The 15,844-nt window shown below is 48.1% G+C and overlaps 2 protein-coding genes across 3 annotated transcripts; both read right to left on the bottom strand.

The window, feature by feature from the left end:
• Positions 1–8,285: 8,285 nt before the first annotated feature.
• Positions 8,286–10,817, bottom strand: LOC100273328 (acid phosphatase/vanadium-dependent haloperoxidase protein). The gene is made up of 5 exons (NM_001147769.1): positions 10,245–10,817; positions 9,389–9,545; positions 9,106–9,156; positions 8,865–8,957; positions 8,286–8,590 (listed from the first exon to the last, which is right to left on the bottom strand). Exons 1-5 carry the CDS (start codon positions 10,388–10,390, stop codon positions 8,531–8,533), a joined length of 507 nt encoding a protein of 168 aa, NP_001141241.1. The 5' UTR covers positions 10,391–10,817; the 3' UTR covers positions 8,286–8,530.
• A 531-nt stretch (positions 10,818–11,348) lies between these two features.
• LOC100382312 (Protein PLASTID TRANSCRIPTIONALLY ACTIVE 10) lies at positions 11,349–15,458 on the bottom strand. Of its 2 annotated transcripts, none has more exons than XM_008656990.4 (12): positions 14,656–15,458; positions 14,394–14,453; positions 14,282–14,311; positions 14,115–14,188; positions 13,557–13,638; positions 13,305–13,378; positions 13,126–13,192; positions 12,942–13,034; positions 12,632–12,808; positions 12,477–12,527; positions 12,248–12,408; positions 11,349–12,162 (listed from the first exon to the last, which is right to left on the bottom strand). In XM_008656990.4, exons 1-12 carry the CDS (start codon positions 15,370–15,372, stop codon positions 11,769–11,771), a joined length of 1,980 nt encoding a protein of 659 aa, XP_008655212.1. In that variant the 5' UTR covers positions 15,373–15,458; the 3' UTR covers positions 11,349–11,768. The 2 variants fall into 2 exon arrangements, with proteins under 2 accessions (XP_008655212.1, NP_001385664.1); NM_001398735.1 differs by having other exon boundaries at positions 11,490–12,162; positions 12,248–12,399; positions 14,656–15,422.
• Between the last annotated feature and the right edge of the window lie 386 nt (positions 15,459–15,844).

Below are 15,844 nucleotides of genomic sequence, written 5' to 3'. Positions count from 1 at the left end.
CCTTTCTTTGGCTCAGGCGGGACTAACTCGGTCACCACTTCCTCTCCTAGTGGGGACACCAACTTGATTGTCCTTTTATCACAACTGATAACTGCCTGATACTTATCTAACCAATTCATCCCTAGGATGACATCTATTCCCTGAGTACCCATTACTATAAGGTTGGCGGGAAACGCTATCCCCCTTATTTCCACACTTATATTTAAACAAATGCTATCAGCTCGAATTCTACCACCAGCTGAGTCAATTTGAATGGGGGTTGACATGGTGGTAATTGGAAGATTATGTGCTTCTACCCATGATGCAGTAATGAAAGAATGCGTTGCTCCAGTATCAAATAACACTTCTGCAATATGGGAGTCGACTGGGAACATACCTACTATCATGCCGGGGGTCTCCTGAACTGCTTCAGCCTCCAAGTGATTCAGTCTTCCATGATTATAGCGCGGCTGAGAGCGATTGCCTGCTCCAGGCTGAGGCACATTCTGCTTTGCTGGGGCATTGGGGCCTGACTGCTGCTGGGCTGCCTTCTTCGGACATTGCATCACCCAATGGCCTTGCTCTCCACAGTGGAAACATGCCCTGTTTCCAACCTGAGCTGGTGCTGCCTGACTGTTCTGCTGATTTGCTGGGGCAGGAAGGCGAGGTGTCTGCTGATTCTGCCTCTGAAACTGACCTCCTCCTGACTGATTGCTCTGACGGTTCTGGTACTGATGCTGAGGATACTGCCTTTGGAACTGCTGATACTGCTGACGCTGCTGATGCTGCTGAGGTGGACGCTGGTTCTGCCTGAACTGCTGAGGTTGATTGCCTGAGAAACGGGGACGGCTGCTGCTTCCAGGCTGGGGTCCACTGATCTTGCGCTTACGATCTTCCATCTCCTTACGCTTCCTTTCTGTCATGATCGCTCTATCAATCAGGTGCTGGAATGTCGGGAAGGTGTGATTCATCAGCTGATACTGCAGAGGGTCAACCAAGCCTCTCAGGAAACGGTATTGTCGCTTGGCGTCGGTGTTGACATCTTCAGGAGCATAGCGAGACAATTGCAGAAACCTGTCTCGATACTCACTGACAGACGATGACCCTTGCTTAAGGGCCAGGAACTCCTCCTTCTTCACTGTCATCAGACCCGCAGGAACATGGTACTGACGAAAGCTACCTCTGAATTCTTCCCAGGTGATGGTGTCGGGGTTGGCATGGGTGGCGAGGTAAGACTCCCACCATGACTGGGCTGCTCCTCTCAACAGACGGGGACCATACAGAACTTTCTCCCTGTCATCGCACTGAGCGGTATGCAACTCCCGCTCCACAGTGCGCAGCCAATCTTCAGCATCCATGGGGTCAGAAGAATGAGCGAACGTTGGTGGATGACCTCTCATGAATTCAGCACGCTTGTCTCTGGGCATCTGAGGCATCTGAGGCTGAGGTGGTGCTTGCTGCTGCTGCTGCTGCTGAATGGCGGCCAAAGTCTGACCGATGGCTTGAACTGCCTGAGTCTGCATCAGAAACATCTGCTCAATCGACATCGGGGGCGGGGGCGGCAGCTGCTGCTGCTGGGGCGCCTCCTCCTGTTGAGCGGCTCGCTCCTGCTGAGCACGCCTTCCTCCTCTGCGCCTGTTCTCTGACATCTGCAGAATGCAACCACACATCAGAACTGATCTGGCAGATCTTGCAGCATAAGAAAAGAGAATAGAATTCTTCAACAGCACTGAGCAGGTGAGCATCTTCACTGATCTCCAACACAGACCACACAGCTTCTCAGATAAAGAGGAAAGGAGAATAATGGGTTTCCCAACTATATAACTAACTTTATTGACATAGTATGTAAACCAAAATGCAGGGGATACCCACACTCTGGTGACAATCATTACAAAGACCCAAACCAAACATAGTTCATCATGACAAACATAAATGCACAGGATATAGCAAACTACCCTGTCTAACTAAGACTAACTAAGACTGAGACTAACGCTAAGACTGAAGCTTCTATGTATATATTTATTTCGTATTAATTACAAGATCCAACTCTAGCGAGCTATGGTTCTAGATTGATCTTGGTCTTGCAGGCGGGATTGCCATAAGACTGGTGTCCACGCTGAGGTGAGCGGTACGGGTGCTGAGTCCCAACGGGAGCGGGGGAACCACCATCCAAATAACGGTGTTCCGCGCGCTCAGCCCGCAACAGGGCGATCTCAGCACGAGCCCTACTCAACTCATCTAATGCATGGTCCAGCTCCGTGTTTAGCACGGCGGCTAGGTTGACTGTGCTGCTCAACCTAGGATTGCCCTCACCGACAGGTGAGACAATCACGCCTCCTGTGCTGCCAGATGAACGGCGGGGGTAATACTTCAGGTCAAGACCATCAGCTGCCCCACCGAAAACCGAGCAGTAGTGCGAAAGCGCACGCCGTGCAGCATCTTGCATGGCTGCCTCAGCTGAGTCCCGTTCAGAGATAGAATAGTGCTCTGAGCAAGCCTCTGCACCCTGGAGACTGTCCTCCGGGCAGCGCACCAAGCAAGTTGCCTCCCAGCGGTCCGGGTAGACCCCGCGACTGTGCTGGTAGACCACACAGCGATACTCGACGGACCAAGTATGCCGGTCAAATGCCCGACATAGCAGGGTGTCGAGCGCATCGTGGAAGTGACACCCGCGAGCGGCGTCGCGAGTGATGGGTCGAGCAACCCATCCTTCCGGCTCAGGGTTAGCAGAGAAGTCGGTGTCGTGGCTCGAGCTGTCGTCGCCACCTCCGTCGTCTGGGTCTCCTCCAGCAGCTACTCCAGAAGCTGGGACGCCCAGTGGTGGTGCAGGGGGCGCCTCCAGAGGAAGCACAGGAGAGCAGCTCCTCACAGACTCTATCTCCTGGTGGAGCGAGAAGGAAGAGCTCTGCTGCTCCTGTCGTCGACGTTCCTGCTCCTCACGCAGGCGGTGGTGTAGTCTCTCCAAGTGGCTGGACTGTCCGGCCACGGGACGGCGAAGCGGACGCTCAGCAAGGCGGGAGGGTAAGAAGGGGATGACTGACTTTCGTGCAGTGTGTCTAAGTCGAGCCATCTACAAAAGACATCGCAAGCAAAAGGGTGAGAACAGAATTAATATGACCAGCAAGTAATGAACCACAAGTAAATGAAGGATTAGAATAAAACATGATTTTCAGCAAGGTATTATATATAGTAGAACATAGGTTTGGTCGGTATGACCAACTTTTGAAGGGATATCAAAGTCAAGGCAGGGACAGAGGTCCATAGTCCTTAGAACGACCATTCTACTCTAGGTTAGCGGTCCTACAGTCAGCACGGCTTTGATACCACTTATGTCACACCCGGTTTTAGAAGGTAAACCGAATGCGAACCATGTACGTGCCAGGATCAGTTATTCACGTACACAGCAGTTACATAATATGGACATCATCACACAGTGCTCAAAATAGTATTAATAAGGGAAATAGTCGATTACATCATACGTCTGAGACGTCCATATGGTTCTTACAATAAATCAAAGTGCGGAAAAGAAACGTAGATAAACGCGGCCTTCACAGGCAGCCGACTGGGGGTTGCCGCTAACCCACACCTAGAACTCGTCGTAGTCTTGGAACTCCTAGAAGTCTCCTTCCACAGCTTCATCTTCGCCTGAGCAGTGGTTGCAATGCTGACAACCTGGGGGGGTTTGGTGTGTAGAGCAAGGGTGAGTACACATCAACATACTCAGCAAGTATCCTGTTTGGCTGTAGTGGACTAGCTTTATGTGGGGATAAGTCAAGCAGTTGCTTTTAGTTGGTCAGGTTATTACTTACTAGTAGAAAGCCAGGTTTTAACATTAACCCAAGTTATTAACCCAATGTATCCTTTCCAAACGGAAAGAATACCACTTACCAATACCATAATCATAACCAGAACCATCAATCTCATTGCCACCTGTACCACAATGTCTCTGATCAAGTATCACTAATCTCTGGAGCTCCCTTGGCCGCTCATAACCGTGAGCACGGCTGATATATCAGTTTCATAACACTCTGCAGAGGTTGTGCACTTTACCCACAAGCCGTGATTCCCTCTTGCCTCGGGCCGATCAAACCCTTAAACACTACCAAGGTGAATAGGCAGGGTTTCACTACGTAGCCTTTACAAAGATTCCCCGGGGCTGTAGCCACCCGTTAGGTTTCCTAAATGCACCGCACTCCTCCCCAAGGGGCGAACCCAAACTTGGCAGAGCGAGCCGCATACACCGAGCCCCATTGACGGCACGACGGCTAAGTGAACTACATCCCGGATCCTCTAATTATTCAGCTAAGGGCACCCCATTCCACCCTCATGGTTGCACTGTTTTCCCGGGCGGTCATCCATAGAACAGGTCCTTACGGAGAGGCACTCGAGAAACCGCTCGAGTCCCCTTGAAAACCACAAGTATAATCATAAAGAAGAACGGGAAAACAGCGTATCATAGATAATCACATCATGTTCATTGATTAGAGTTGAGCAATAGCATCAGACTAAGTAGTAATAATCCGACCCAAATAGGTAAACAAGGACATGGATAACAAAAGCTAGTCAATCCTTAGGTATAAATGTGTAATGCGGGAGGTGAATTAAAGAATGAATAGGACAGAGATAGGTCAAAGGACACTTGCCTCCACCAACCGACTGCTGCTCAGGGGCTTCTCCTGCGAATTCCTCGGGCTCTTCGACCGGATCGTTCTCTATGCGAGCGCAAACATACATACATCCATCCACATATTTAATACAAAAGAACAGTACACCATACAAGATAACAAATAAAGTGAATATGCACCAAGTATGACATTCGATAACGCATTTGTTATGGTTAGAAAGAAACGGGAAAGGTCTCGCAAGGGGTTAAATCTTATGCACTAATGACACAATTGGTTTTTAACAAAATAATTCTGTTATATATATTTATATATACTGATGGAAACCTAATCACTTTTAGTTGATCAACATTGCACAGGGTAAACAATTAACTACGTGAATCAATAACATAACGGAATTTTAAATTAAACTTCCTATTTTCCCATAGCATGAACAGTGATTAGCCTACTTAAAATACAGTAATTATGATCACAGAAAGTAAATAAAATAAAATAAAAAAAAATAAAAAAACAGAGGGGGGGGCGGTTGAACCGGCCCTAGGGGCGGTTGAACCGGCCCGGGGGCAGGCGGCCGAGCGCGGGGGGCGGCCGAGCTGGGGCCGGGGGCGGTTGAGCCGGGGCCGAGGCCGGCTGAACCGGCCCGGGACAGGGGGGCGTGGCCAGGGGGCCAGGCGGCCGGGGCGGGCCAGCGGCGGCCGGGCGGGGCGCGGCTGGGCGCGGCCGAGGGCCGGCCAGCGGCGGCCAGGGGCCACGGCGGGGCTGGGGCGGCTGCCGGCGCGGCCAGGGGGCGCGCGGGGGTGGGGAGAGAAGAGGGGAGGGAGGAGAGGGAGGAGGGGGAGGGGGCTCACCGGCGGGGATCGACGGCGAGGGGCGGCCGGCGGCAGGGGGCGGCGCGGCGGCCTAGGGTAGGGGCGGCGCTAGGGCAGGGGGCGGGTAGGGGCCGCGGCTAGGGAGAGAATGAGAGAGGGAAAAAAATGAGAGGGAGAGGGAGAGGGTTTGGGGAAAAAGGGGAGGTGGGGGCGGCATGGGCCTATTGGGCCCAAGGGGGGGGGCGCCAGGGGCGGCTGGGCCGGCCGGGGTCGGCCCACGGCGCGGGAGAGAGAGAAAAAGAGGAGAGAAAAAGAGAGGGAGAAAAAAAAGAAAGAAAAGATCTTCTCCACATTTTCGAAATCCGATCTTTCTACATGAATGCAATTGCGCTTTCAAAGCAATCAAAAGAAATGCAAGGTTCGGCATGGTGCATCAAACAACATAAAGTATTTAGGGTTTTTCTTACACGGGAATTCCAAACCGAATCCCGCTTAGAACTTTGGAAAAGGTCAAGGTTTAGCGAAGGGAAAAAGAAAAGGGAAAGGTAACGCCCGAATTTTGGCGAGTAAAGAAAAGAAAAAATTCAACTGCAAAATTCGGGGCGTTACATCGGAGGTCCGGGTTGTGTGTACAGAGATCTGGTGCTTTCTCCTGGAGGTTCGGACCCACTGATGGTATCCTGGAGTATACCACCTCTTCTGGCCACGTGGCGTCCTTGGGGCCGTCCACGTGGCGGAGTCGGGTGTTGTCGTGGGCCCTGAGCAGCCGCTCGTGCCTAGGGCGAGCCGTGCTTGGGCCCCCGTACAGTCCTTCTACTACGCGACTAAGGGATAGCCGCGTGAGTTTCTCGTCTTTGTATAGTAGTAGGAGGTATCCTAGTTTCGGGTACCGACAATATTTAAAAAGACATTTTTGACGTTGTTGGAGCATATAGATAGGAGAATCTTCAATATAGAGTAGTTAATCGTTTATAGCTAGCGCTGGGGTCAGTCTTATATTGCAATATTTACGTCTACGAGTGAAAGTCCATCAGGAAAAAAAAACAAGCGCACGTGATGTTCGTGATTCCATAGCAAGGAGCCAAGGACTAATCGTGTATTCGTGTTGCATGTCACACGATGCGAATGCGATGCTCGACTCGCAAGGCCCAAGGTCACACGTTTGTACGTCGTCTGTTACGGACGGCCTCATATGCCGGTCTCTGGTTGGCAGTTGCGGCCTACGGACGGTCATCGGACCGGCCCGCCTGGGCGCTTTCTCCATTTTTTTTGTCTATTTAGTCAAATCTAATAGTTAGCCGGTAAAGTTAACATTCTAGCTAATACCACTAGTATTTTTTTAGCCAACTAGTAACTATTAACTCTAGTGCATTAAAGCACCCCCTTAATCAATTTGTACTCGATTGGATTAAAAACTGAAAGTAAAATCTATGTTATTAGCAATTCTAGTTTAATCAACAGGTTAATTAGAAATTTTATCTGTCTTAGTGCGTGATATTAATGGATCCTTGTTTGGTTGGGTACTAGAGCACTAGATAGAGGCTGTCGCTGTATCTGTGGCTTGGGCCTTTTAAGTAACGGAACGATTAGACTCGATAACTGTAGGTTAGCACCGTCCCAATCAGTGTATGACAAGAATCTGATGTGCACGATCGTACCGTTCCGGGGGCAAATTTTACTTCGAGTCCCTCGCGACTGAGCAAGAGTGCGTTCGATTGTAAAGATAGAACGGAATGGGATATGATCACTTAAATATGTTTGTTTGATTAAGAGTCAGAAGTTGGGATAGTACTATCTCAATTGTTGTTCTAGTTATTCTAAAATTGAAAGAACGAGAGAGAACGCCACAAAATATCTCTGTTCTGCTTATCCGTAGTTGATTCGCAAGCAAACGCATCCAAAGTGCGTGCTTGGGTTCTGTCGTGGGCTAGTGTTCAGCTCCATTGAGACTGACAGCACCATTGCCACCGACGGGAGCTACAGGTACAGTGAAGAAGATGATAGACGGCTACATACACCTAGTGGAGTCTGACTCTGACAGGGAGCTCTACACAGAGTGGTCCACAGGGTGGCCTTTTCTCACATACCTGGGTACTAGTACCAGCTCCTCTTCAAAGGAAGAGACCCAGGATGGAGTAAGTAGAATAGGCCTATGGTGTACGATATGGAAGCAGATGTATGCCTGTATCCGAGATAAGAAGAGAGAAAGTTAGACCTGTCCTGACACACGCTGGCCTTGGTGGCGAGCTGTGCCTCGAATTCACTGGCCATAGCCAATTCCTCTTTATCATTGCCACCCACAGATACTCTTGAGTTCTATAATCGATAGCTTGATCTTGTAGTGTCCTAACCATGAAAGTGGAGGAACAATTTGCCATGATCCTCACCCAGTTGGAGGGGATCCTCGAGTGGAATCCCTGCCTCAACGAGATTCACACCTCGGCACAAGACCTTGAGGCGGCCAATGATGATTTCAAGCATTTTCATTGGTGAGGCATCTGCTCCCCTCTAAGGGCTAAAGGCTTGTTTGGTTCGCTGCCTAACTTGTCACACTTTGCTTAACTTTTCTGGCTAAAGTTAGTTTTTAATAACGACTAACCTTAGACAAAGTGTGACACAGTTAGACACGAACCAAACAGGCCTTAAATGTCCTATTCAAACCACACATTAGTATTTCTCACTCTAGGAAAAGACATGGATCACTAGTCAAATATTATCACTTATTAAAATCAATCTTACCATCATAATTACTAAACAATAATATAACATACTAGTAATCCTTAACTATTTGCTAATGGTAAAGATTAGAAGATATGGATAAACACGACAGACATTTTTTTTTGCTGTCCATCAAACCAAACACTCCCTTAGTTCTGCAGCTGTTTCAATCACATTTTAGATTTCATCAATCATAACCATGAACAATGTTCTGTACAGCAATCCTGTGAACGTCACCTTTTTGACATATAACCACATTCCATCAGAACATACAACATTCAACAACACTACAGCACCAACATGCAAATCTTACCAATACCTAAAGTAGCAGAACACTGGAGAAACTTCTTCTCAAGTCCCTGCGATACAAATGCTACAACATTTCTGCCGCACCTTCGTAGTTCAAAGGAATAATTGTCCTGCTGTGGCTATTGTACACCCAAGCAATGCACCAGCAACCACCTGGGAGCAATTTGACACCCAAGAAATTAGTAAAACATAAAAAAAGGTAGTTCATAAATGTGTGCCACGAGAAGATAGTGGTGCTGACGAAGCTGAATGATGTTGATAGTAGATAGGCATATCTACATATTGTTGCCAAGTAAAAAGAGGCATGTGGGGTCGGCCCGTTTGAGGTTCACTTGGTGTCTATGCCAATAACCCATCGCTTTCGTTTTGCCAACAACAATGAAATGCATTCACTTGAAAAAACAATAAAAAGGACATGTGAACAAACCTGAGTTGGTGTATGGCCTAAAAGTTCTCGCAGTGGTCTTGTCTCAGACAAGGGGTGTTCAGAAGGAAGTTCACAAACTATTTGATTCAATACCTAATGATCGGAGAAAACTAAATTAAGTTCAACATAAGCACCACACAAATTGTTACCATAATACATAGAGAGCTATCACAAGGTTGTAACGATACAGAAAGGCTATTGAACCAACAGTACAGATGGCACGCAAAGAATTATTACGTACCTCTGCTTGCTTTCCAGCATGCAGTCTGATACCAGAAGCATCATACATTACCTGCCAAGTCACAAAAAATAAATTCGTGAGACCTCAAAAATTGGAGGAAGTCAGCATAAACGTGTGCACAATATGCCCACACGCAACAGAATAACGTCCAACAAGGCTGAAAATTGCATCCAAGCGACAACAATATAAATGACCAGTTTTTTTTTCAATCAAGATTGAAGAAGTAAAACCTCTTGTGCTCTTCAGAAGGAACATGGGTTGGAATGGAGAACTGATAGCCTACCACGCTTGCAAATATAGTTGCTGTTGCAAAGAGGGAGCAGCTAAAGCCATCCTGGAATCCAATTGCTACTGCTAGTGCTGTAACCGTGGCGGAATGTGATGACGGCATGCCACCCGAGCCGATAAGCCGCTTGGGATCCCATCTGTTCTCCTTGTACCTTTGTTTAAAAAACAAGAAGAGATCAAACTTACTGCAGCACGGGAACTGTATAAACGCCTGTTCAGACTAGAATGAACCGCGATCTTCCATAAAGTTTATAGGGAGGGGTGTATCAATCCACATAAGAACCGTGGAAAAAAAAATATGAGAAAAGAAGCAAGAGACCTTGATGCATGATTATTGTTTTTTAGATCACAGGCCCAGACCAGCTTTATTAGAAAGCATAAATGAACCTCCGATCCTTAGCTGGGGTTACAAGAGGAACATCAAGAAAACTGCACTGTTATAAGACAAACCATTCTCATGTATAAACACAATGCGGACTCTGTGTTCATCTTCATTGGTTTCACAGAACAACCACTGTGGACAATTCTTAGTACATAGTCTGACCGGATCAAGGCCAACTCCATTTGCTTCGAGCTCAACTCACCAAAACCGTCGAGAAACGAAAGCAAACCTACCATATACGATGCTATTACATTCCCAGTCTATCATCGTTCATTCATTCCTCTAGATGTATTAGAACTAGGAGAAATTCTTAAGGTCGTTTCGGACGTCCAGAATAAGGAACAGTCGAAGCAATGCCATGAGGCAGCTTTGACCGCCGAAACCGCATGAGGATCCGATCCGATCCGACCACGGTCGCGCCCGATCTCCAGACCCAAACATACCGGACGGGGACGGACGAGGGGCGTACCGTGTGACGAAGAACTTGATGGACTGGGCGACGGCGAAGCCGAGCAGGGCGGCGACGAGGGGGTAGTTGCGGAAGACGGCGAAGTAGGAGAAGGACCCGGACGGCGGCGGCGGCGAGGAGGAGGCGTCAGCGCCAGCGTCCCCCATGGCCGAAAGTCCGTGGCTCGTGGACGGGCGGGCGGGCGGGCGGTCCGGCCGGCGCGGCGCTGCCCTGCCTAATCCTGCCCTTCCCTCCCTGCAGGACGTTAGCGGACCGGAGCGCGCGCCCTCCGGCTATATAAACCGCCTCCGCGATCCGCGCTCACTGGAAACTCCTTCCTTCGCTTTGCTTCGCTCCCGTGTCCCGTCTGTCCCCTCGCCTCACCTGCTTCGCACGGCTCGGGCTCGCACACGCACCGCGCCAATGGCGACGGCGACCCGCTGATGAATTCTACTCTATTCTAATCGCAGCCGCAGGACGCCCACGGATTTGTTTACCGCTCAACCAGGCGCCCAGGCCAGGTAGGCACTCCTCGGGTTTATTTGGGTGCGCCGGCGCGGCCTCTCGGTCTCGGGCGTGGGCGAGAGGAGCAGCTCGGCCGCTGATTGGAGCGGAAGGGGACGGAGGGAGGCATCAAAATGGAAGCCTGCGCTGCTGGCGAATATGCCGATCGGTCGACTTGCGCCCACGGAACAAGAGCTGCCGTGGACCGTGGTAGGCTTCAGCCATTGGTCCAAATTATTTAGGCCCTATTCGTTTATCCAGTAATGGCCCTGTAATTTTTCAGGTTGGTCAAAACTTAAATAAATTAGAAAAACAATGTAGCTCATAATTATTCCCCAACAATCGAACGGCCACCGTGCTAGTGTTCTGGCGGGTAGATCCAGGCCAGCTATAGTGGGTGCATGACTGCATGCTCCGGGCCGGGGCCATCAATCTTGTGCGAATATTTGCCGTCCCGTCACGCAGCGTTCATAGTACTTGCACAAGACGTCACGCACAGGCTAGACAGGGATTTGTAGTTGTTCAGACTTCAGCAGCTACCATCTATAGAATAAAGAGGACATATCTCATGTACATAGAAGCTTAGTGCACATAGTGCACATGATAAATCATCACCATCCATCATAAATCTAACTTATATGGTTGATCATTGCAATTTATAAATAACATCGTCCACCACTACCCACAATGTCGGAGCGTGTCTTTAACAAAATATATCAAACAACTAGAGATGCTAAATCTAAAATGAGTGATACTGATTTAATATATGTAACATGTGCACTAAACTTCAATATACACAAGATATGTTCTCTAGAATAAAATACTGGAGATTCCATGCTGAATACTTGTACTGAGCGTAGCTAGCACGCCCCCGCGTTTGACCAGGTCGCCCCAATCGGAATGGGGTTGGGTCAACAAGGAGAATGTCAGACGACCTGATCAAGCGCCCCCAACTCTTGCACCATAGGCGGAAGCGGTGGCCCAACAACAACAACCAAGGCAATCGAACCTTTTGCACAACTAACAACTATCTCTAACCTTTCATTTCGTGATGTAAAACCGGTTGTGCGGGGCGCGTGGATCGGTCATCTTCTTCAGGTCCAGGTCCATGCCGTCATCGTACTCCTGCTCGTCCTCTTGCGCCTCGGCCGCCTTCCTCCGCCTTTCCCTCGCCTCAGCCGCTTCCAACCGCAGCTTCTTGCGGACGTAGTCGTCGTACGACATCTCGCACCACTTCTTCGCGTCGCCGACCACCTGCTGGTTGTGGCGCTCCACGTCCCGCTCCAGCTTCGTCTTCTCCGTGTTCTTGGGCTCGCCCCAGTAGTCGTACCGGTACATTGGCTTCTCTGGGTCATAGTAATCCTTCCCGTACACCTCTGTCTCGTCCACGTCGTATCGCCCGGGCTCTTCGATAGGAAGATCAAGCGCTTTCCGGCTGCAAATAAAAAAAAAAACTTTATTAGGGAGTTACCAAACTACGCAGTAGGTGGTGTGACAGAATTCGTTGATACAAGATTTACCAGCAGATGTCTCTGATAAGCGCTTCCCTCTCTTCAAATGAACGACGCCATTGCATCAGATCATACTCATCCATTTCTTTGTTTCGTCGGAGCTTCCTAACCTTGTATTCCTCCCCTCTCTCCTCGGCTTCCTTTTTCAGCCTTTTTATCAGCTGTACCGACTAAAGTTCAGTATGGAATGGTAAGCGATTAAACAAAATATTGTCAGCGTATGTAAAAGGAGGTGTACCTGGCGTTCAGCACGGGCAGCATCCAGATCAAGTTCTTTGATGCTAATATTCTAAAAAAAAAGGGGATCACAACAGGATGCCATTAGGGGATACATCTACTTGCAACTAACAAGCTGCAAAGATCCAAAGATGGGTAACCACAGATATTACATACCACAACTTTCTTTTTTAGCAGTGTTTCTTTGAAATATCCTTCGGTGTATTCAACTCTTTTTTCTTCATCGATTGAGGGTGCATCAACTGTGGACTCATATGTTGTATTCTTGAATTTATCTGGATTTTGTTCCTCGTAGTCTAAAATCATCTGCTCTGCATTATGCCATTCCCAAAGCTGCAAAACAAAAAAAAAAGGAACTTAACTTACAAACCTATTTGACGGCAAGATGCACAAGCCACAACATGATGCATGCAAAATAATATATATACGAAGCATGAGGCATATGATTGTGATTCATGGAGAATACCGTGTCAACAAAAGGATGGTCTGATACCAAAGGTTCCTTTTCCATATCTTTTAAAGGTTTTTTCCTAGGAATGGGTGGCCGTCCGGCTTCACGCTGCCAGTTCATAAAAAAGGTTAGATGCACCCACCAGTATAAGATCTGAAAATGGTAGCAGAAAACTGAATCAAACAGAATTAATTCGCACCCACAACTGCTCTAGGTTAGTATCCTCCTTACGGTGAAATATTGGTGGGAAGTCGAATCTATTAAATCTGCAGTCAGAAGGGAAATACACATTGGAATAAACTCAAGCACCGATATGGCAACTGGCATTAATATTCATATTATCAGAACTGAGGACACAATGATAACAGTGGTACTCACATTAGGTGATCAATGTTAGGATATACAAATCGCATCTCAAGTGGGAAGCGGAAGCGGTAAGGGTCTCGTTTGGCCTGCACAGAAATTGATAGATATTAAGGTCGGTCTACTTAACATGTACAGAATGTTCTAAAAAATGAGAGAATGAACAAAACATGCACTTTAGTCAATGTAAAGCATTTCCTTTATAATATTGAAACTAGATGTCCTTAAACCACTCGCTGTAAATGTGAATTTCTCAAGATCACTTACCAGAATCTCCACGTAGACTTTCATGCCAGGCTTGATGTGATGTCGGATCCAGTACCAGTCATTTCCTTTTATCGGTACCCACCTAAAAGCATCACAAGTTGTAAATTTTCAACAAGGTAAATAGCAGACGATGTCTTAGCAACTATGCTAAATTTAAAATCTAGGGTAAGAGACAGAGGACTATCCTACAAGGCTACAAGTGCAAATTTAAGAAGCTTGCCAAGTTTGTCTGTTGCTGAAAGGTGGAGAGTGCTGATTGGATCTAGATTATGTGTTGAATGTTTTGTGCAAGTTTTGGGGTGTGCTTAATAATCTGAAATGTGGTAATTTCCAGTACACGCAGCAGAAAAAAGGATGGTATAACAAGAAAACATGACACCCAAATTTCAGACATGTGCATGGGAAGACACAAGTTATAGCATTACCATAAACAAAAAAAATTGTGTTAGCCTACAGTAAGGAGAGAGTTGAGATAATCCTTCATGGCCTGCCTTTTGCTAAATTAAGTACACTAGGTTCATCGTAAATTCATCATGCAGCAGAATTCAGTGCACATACCCCTCATGGACACAACCAATGTTCACAAAGGCTCCCTGGTAGAGGTGAACAGTCGTTACTTGCCCGTAACATATCTGCAAGAGCATAAAGCCATTTAAAAAATGGTTAGAATTAAATGGACTAGCTAAGAGAGAAAAAAAGGTGAAGTAGAGATGTTCCAACAGAACCTGTCCGGGATAGTAGAATGGAAGTTCACGCTGCATCAGAGCAAACAATACTTCAGTACCTTAAAGAAATGAATCACAAAATGTATGGGACTCGTTCAAGAGCTGAACCTACCATATCCTCACTGTAGTCCTTACCTCTTTTTCGTCTGCCAGGGAAGTAATCCTGATCAAACTGCACAATTGCAATAGCCCAGGTTTAACATTACATGATGGCAGAGGAACACTGTAAATACTCGATGGGATGTCAAGACAGACACGAATTAAATTCTATTCAATTACGCACACAATGACAACCAAAACTAGCTTCATCGTTTTCTAGATGATCATATAAAGATGTTCCGGTTAGAATTAAGCAGTGAGTTACTCAATTATACCTGGTAGGACTCCTGCTCCAACCTATCTCGGTTTGCCTCCACCCATTCCTTGTACTGCTTCAGGAACATTTTGTACCTCTCTAGCGCCAGATCCTGTGGCGCATCCTCCAGCTTCTCCACGTTGGTCACCCCTGCCGCAGCCGCCGCCTCCATGTCCAGCCTCTCAGAGGCCGCCCTGTGCGCCTCCCTTATGAACTCCAGCTCGTCCGGGTCCACCTCCCAGCCAGGCGGCGGCCAGTCCCGCGGCGGCACGAGCCGCAGCGGGAGCCGGCCGGCCCACGTCGTCTCGAGAGGCTCGGGCGTGTCGCGCGTCGCGAAGAGGCGCTCCAGGTATCCTGGCTCAGCCTCCACCTTCTTCCGGTAGGAAGGCGTGAGCATCCGGAAAGCCTCGAGGGACTCCGGCGACTGAAGCGGCACCTCCTCGCCCTCGTTGAGGCTGTGGCGCGCAAAGGCGACCTCCGGCGTCATGATTTCCTCCCACGGAGCCCATCCGTGCTCCACCCAACTGCGGCGGCGGGCGACCTCCTCGGGCTCAGTGTTCTTGATGCTGATCGAGGGGATGACCGGTGGGTCCGCGGCGGGGGTCTCGTCGGTGGACGAGGGGTTGATGGACGCGGCGAGGCGGTGGAGGCGTGGTCTGAGAAGTGTCTTGGGGCGACTGGGAAAGGGGAGGTGATGGTGAAGGAAGGTAGCGGCGGCCGCTGGGGAGGCCGCCATTTTGGGAGCACGGACTGGTGGCCGTCCAGTGACCCGTCGCGGGGTTTAAGGGAGCGGAGGCGCGGCGGGGATAAGGTTCATGTGGTGGCCCACATGTCGGTAAGATGAAAACTAATACTCTGATAGTTATATATTATTTTTTAGTTTTTTTATTTTCTTGTGAAAAATAGGATATATAATCTGCTTCGTAAATTTATATTTTTATTTTTAGTAGTAAATTTATAAAAAATATAAAAAATAAATCTTAAATTTATTATGTGAGTTGTTACAAAATGCTTACATCACTACAGGTCGGCTCCAGGAGGATCAAAAGATCCTACCGAGATAATAACCGATTACCTAGAAAAAGAACCATCACTCCAACCTTTTATTCAGAGCAGAACAAGGAATGTCTTGTGAAAGGTCATTTATGATATAACCATTAAGGGGGGGTGTTTGGTTGCTCCTGCTAAAGTTTAGCCTAAGTCACATC

This window comes from Zea mays, chromosome 8 (assembly GCF_902167145.1).
Source record: "Zea mays cultivar B73 chromosome 8, Zm-B73-REFERENCE-NAM-5.0, whole genome shotgun sequence".
Taxonomy (NCBI): domain Eukaryota; kingdom Viridiplantae; phylum Streptophyta; class Magnoliopsida; order Poales; family Poaceae; genus Zea; species Zea mays.
The sequence above is the reverse complement of the archived record's forward strand: the minus strand, read 5'-3'. Positions and strand labels throughout refer to the sequence as shown.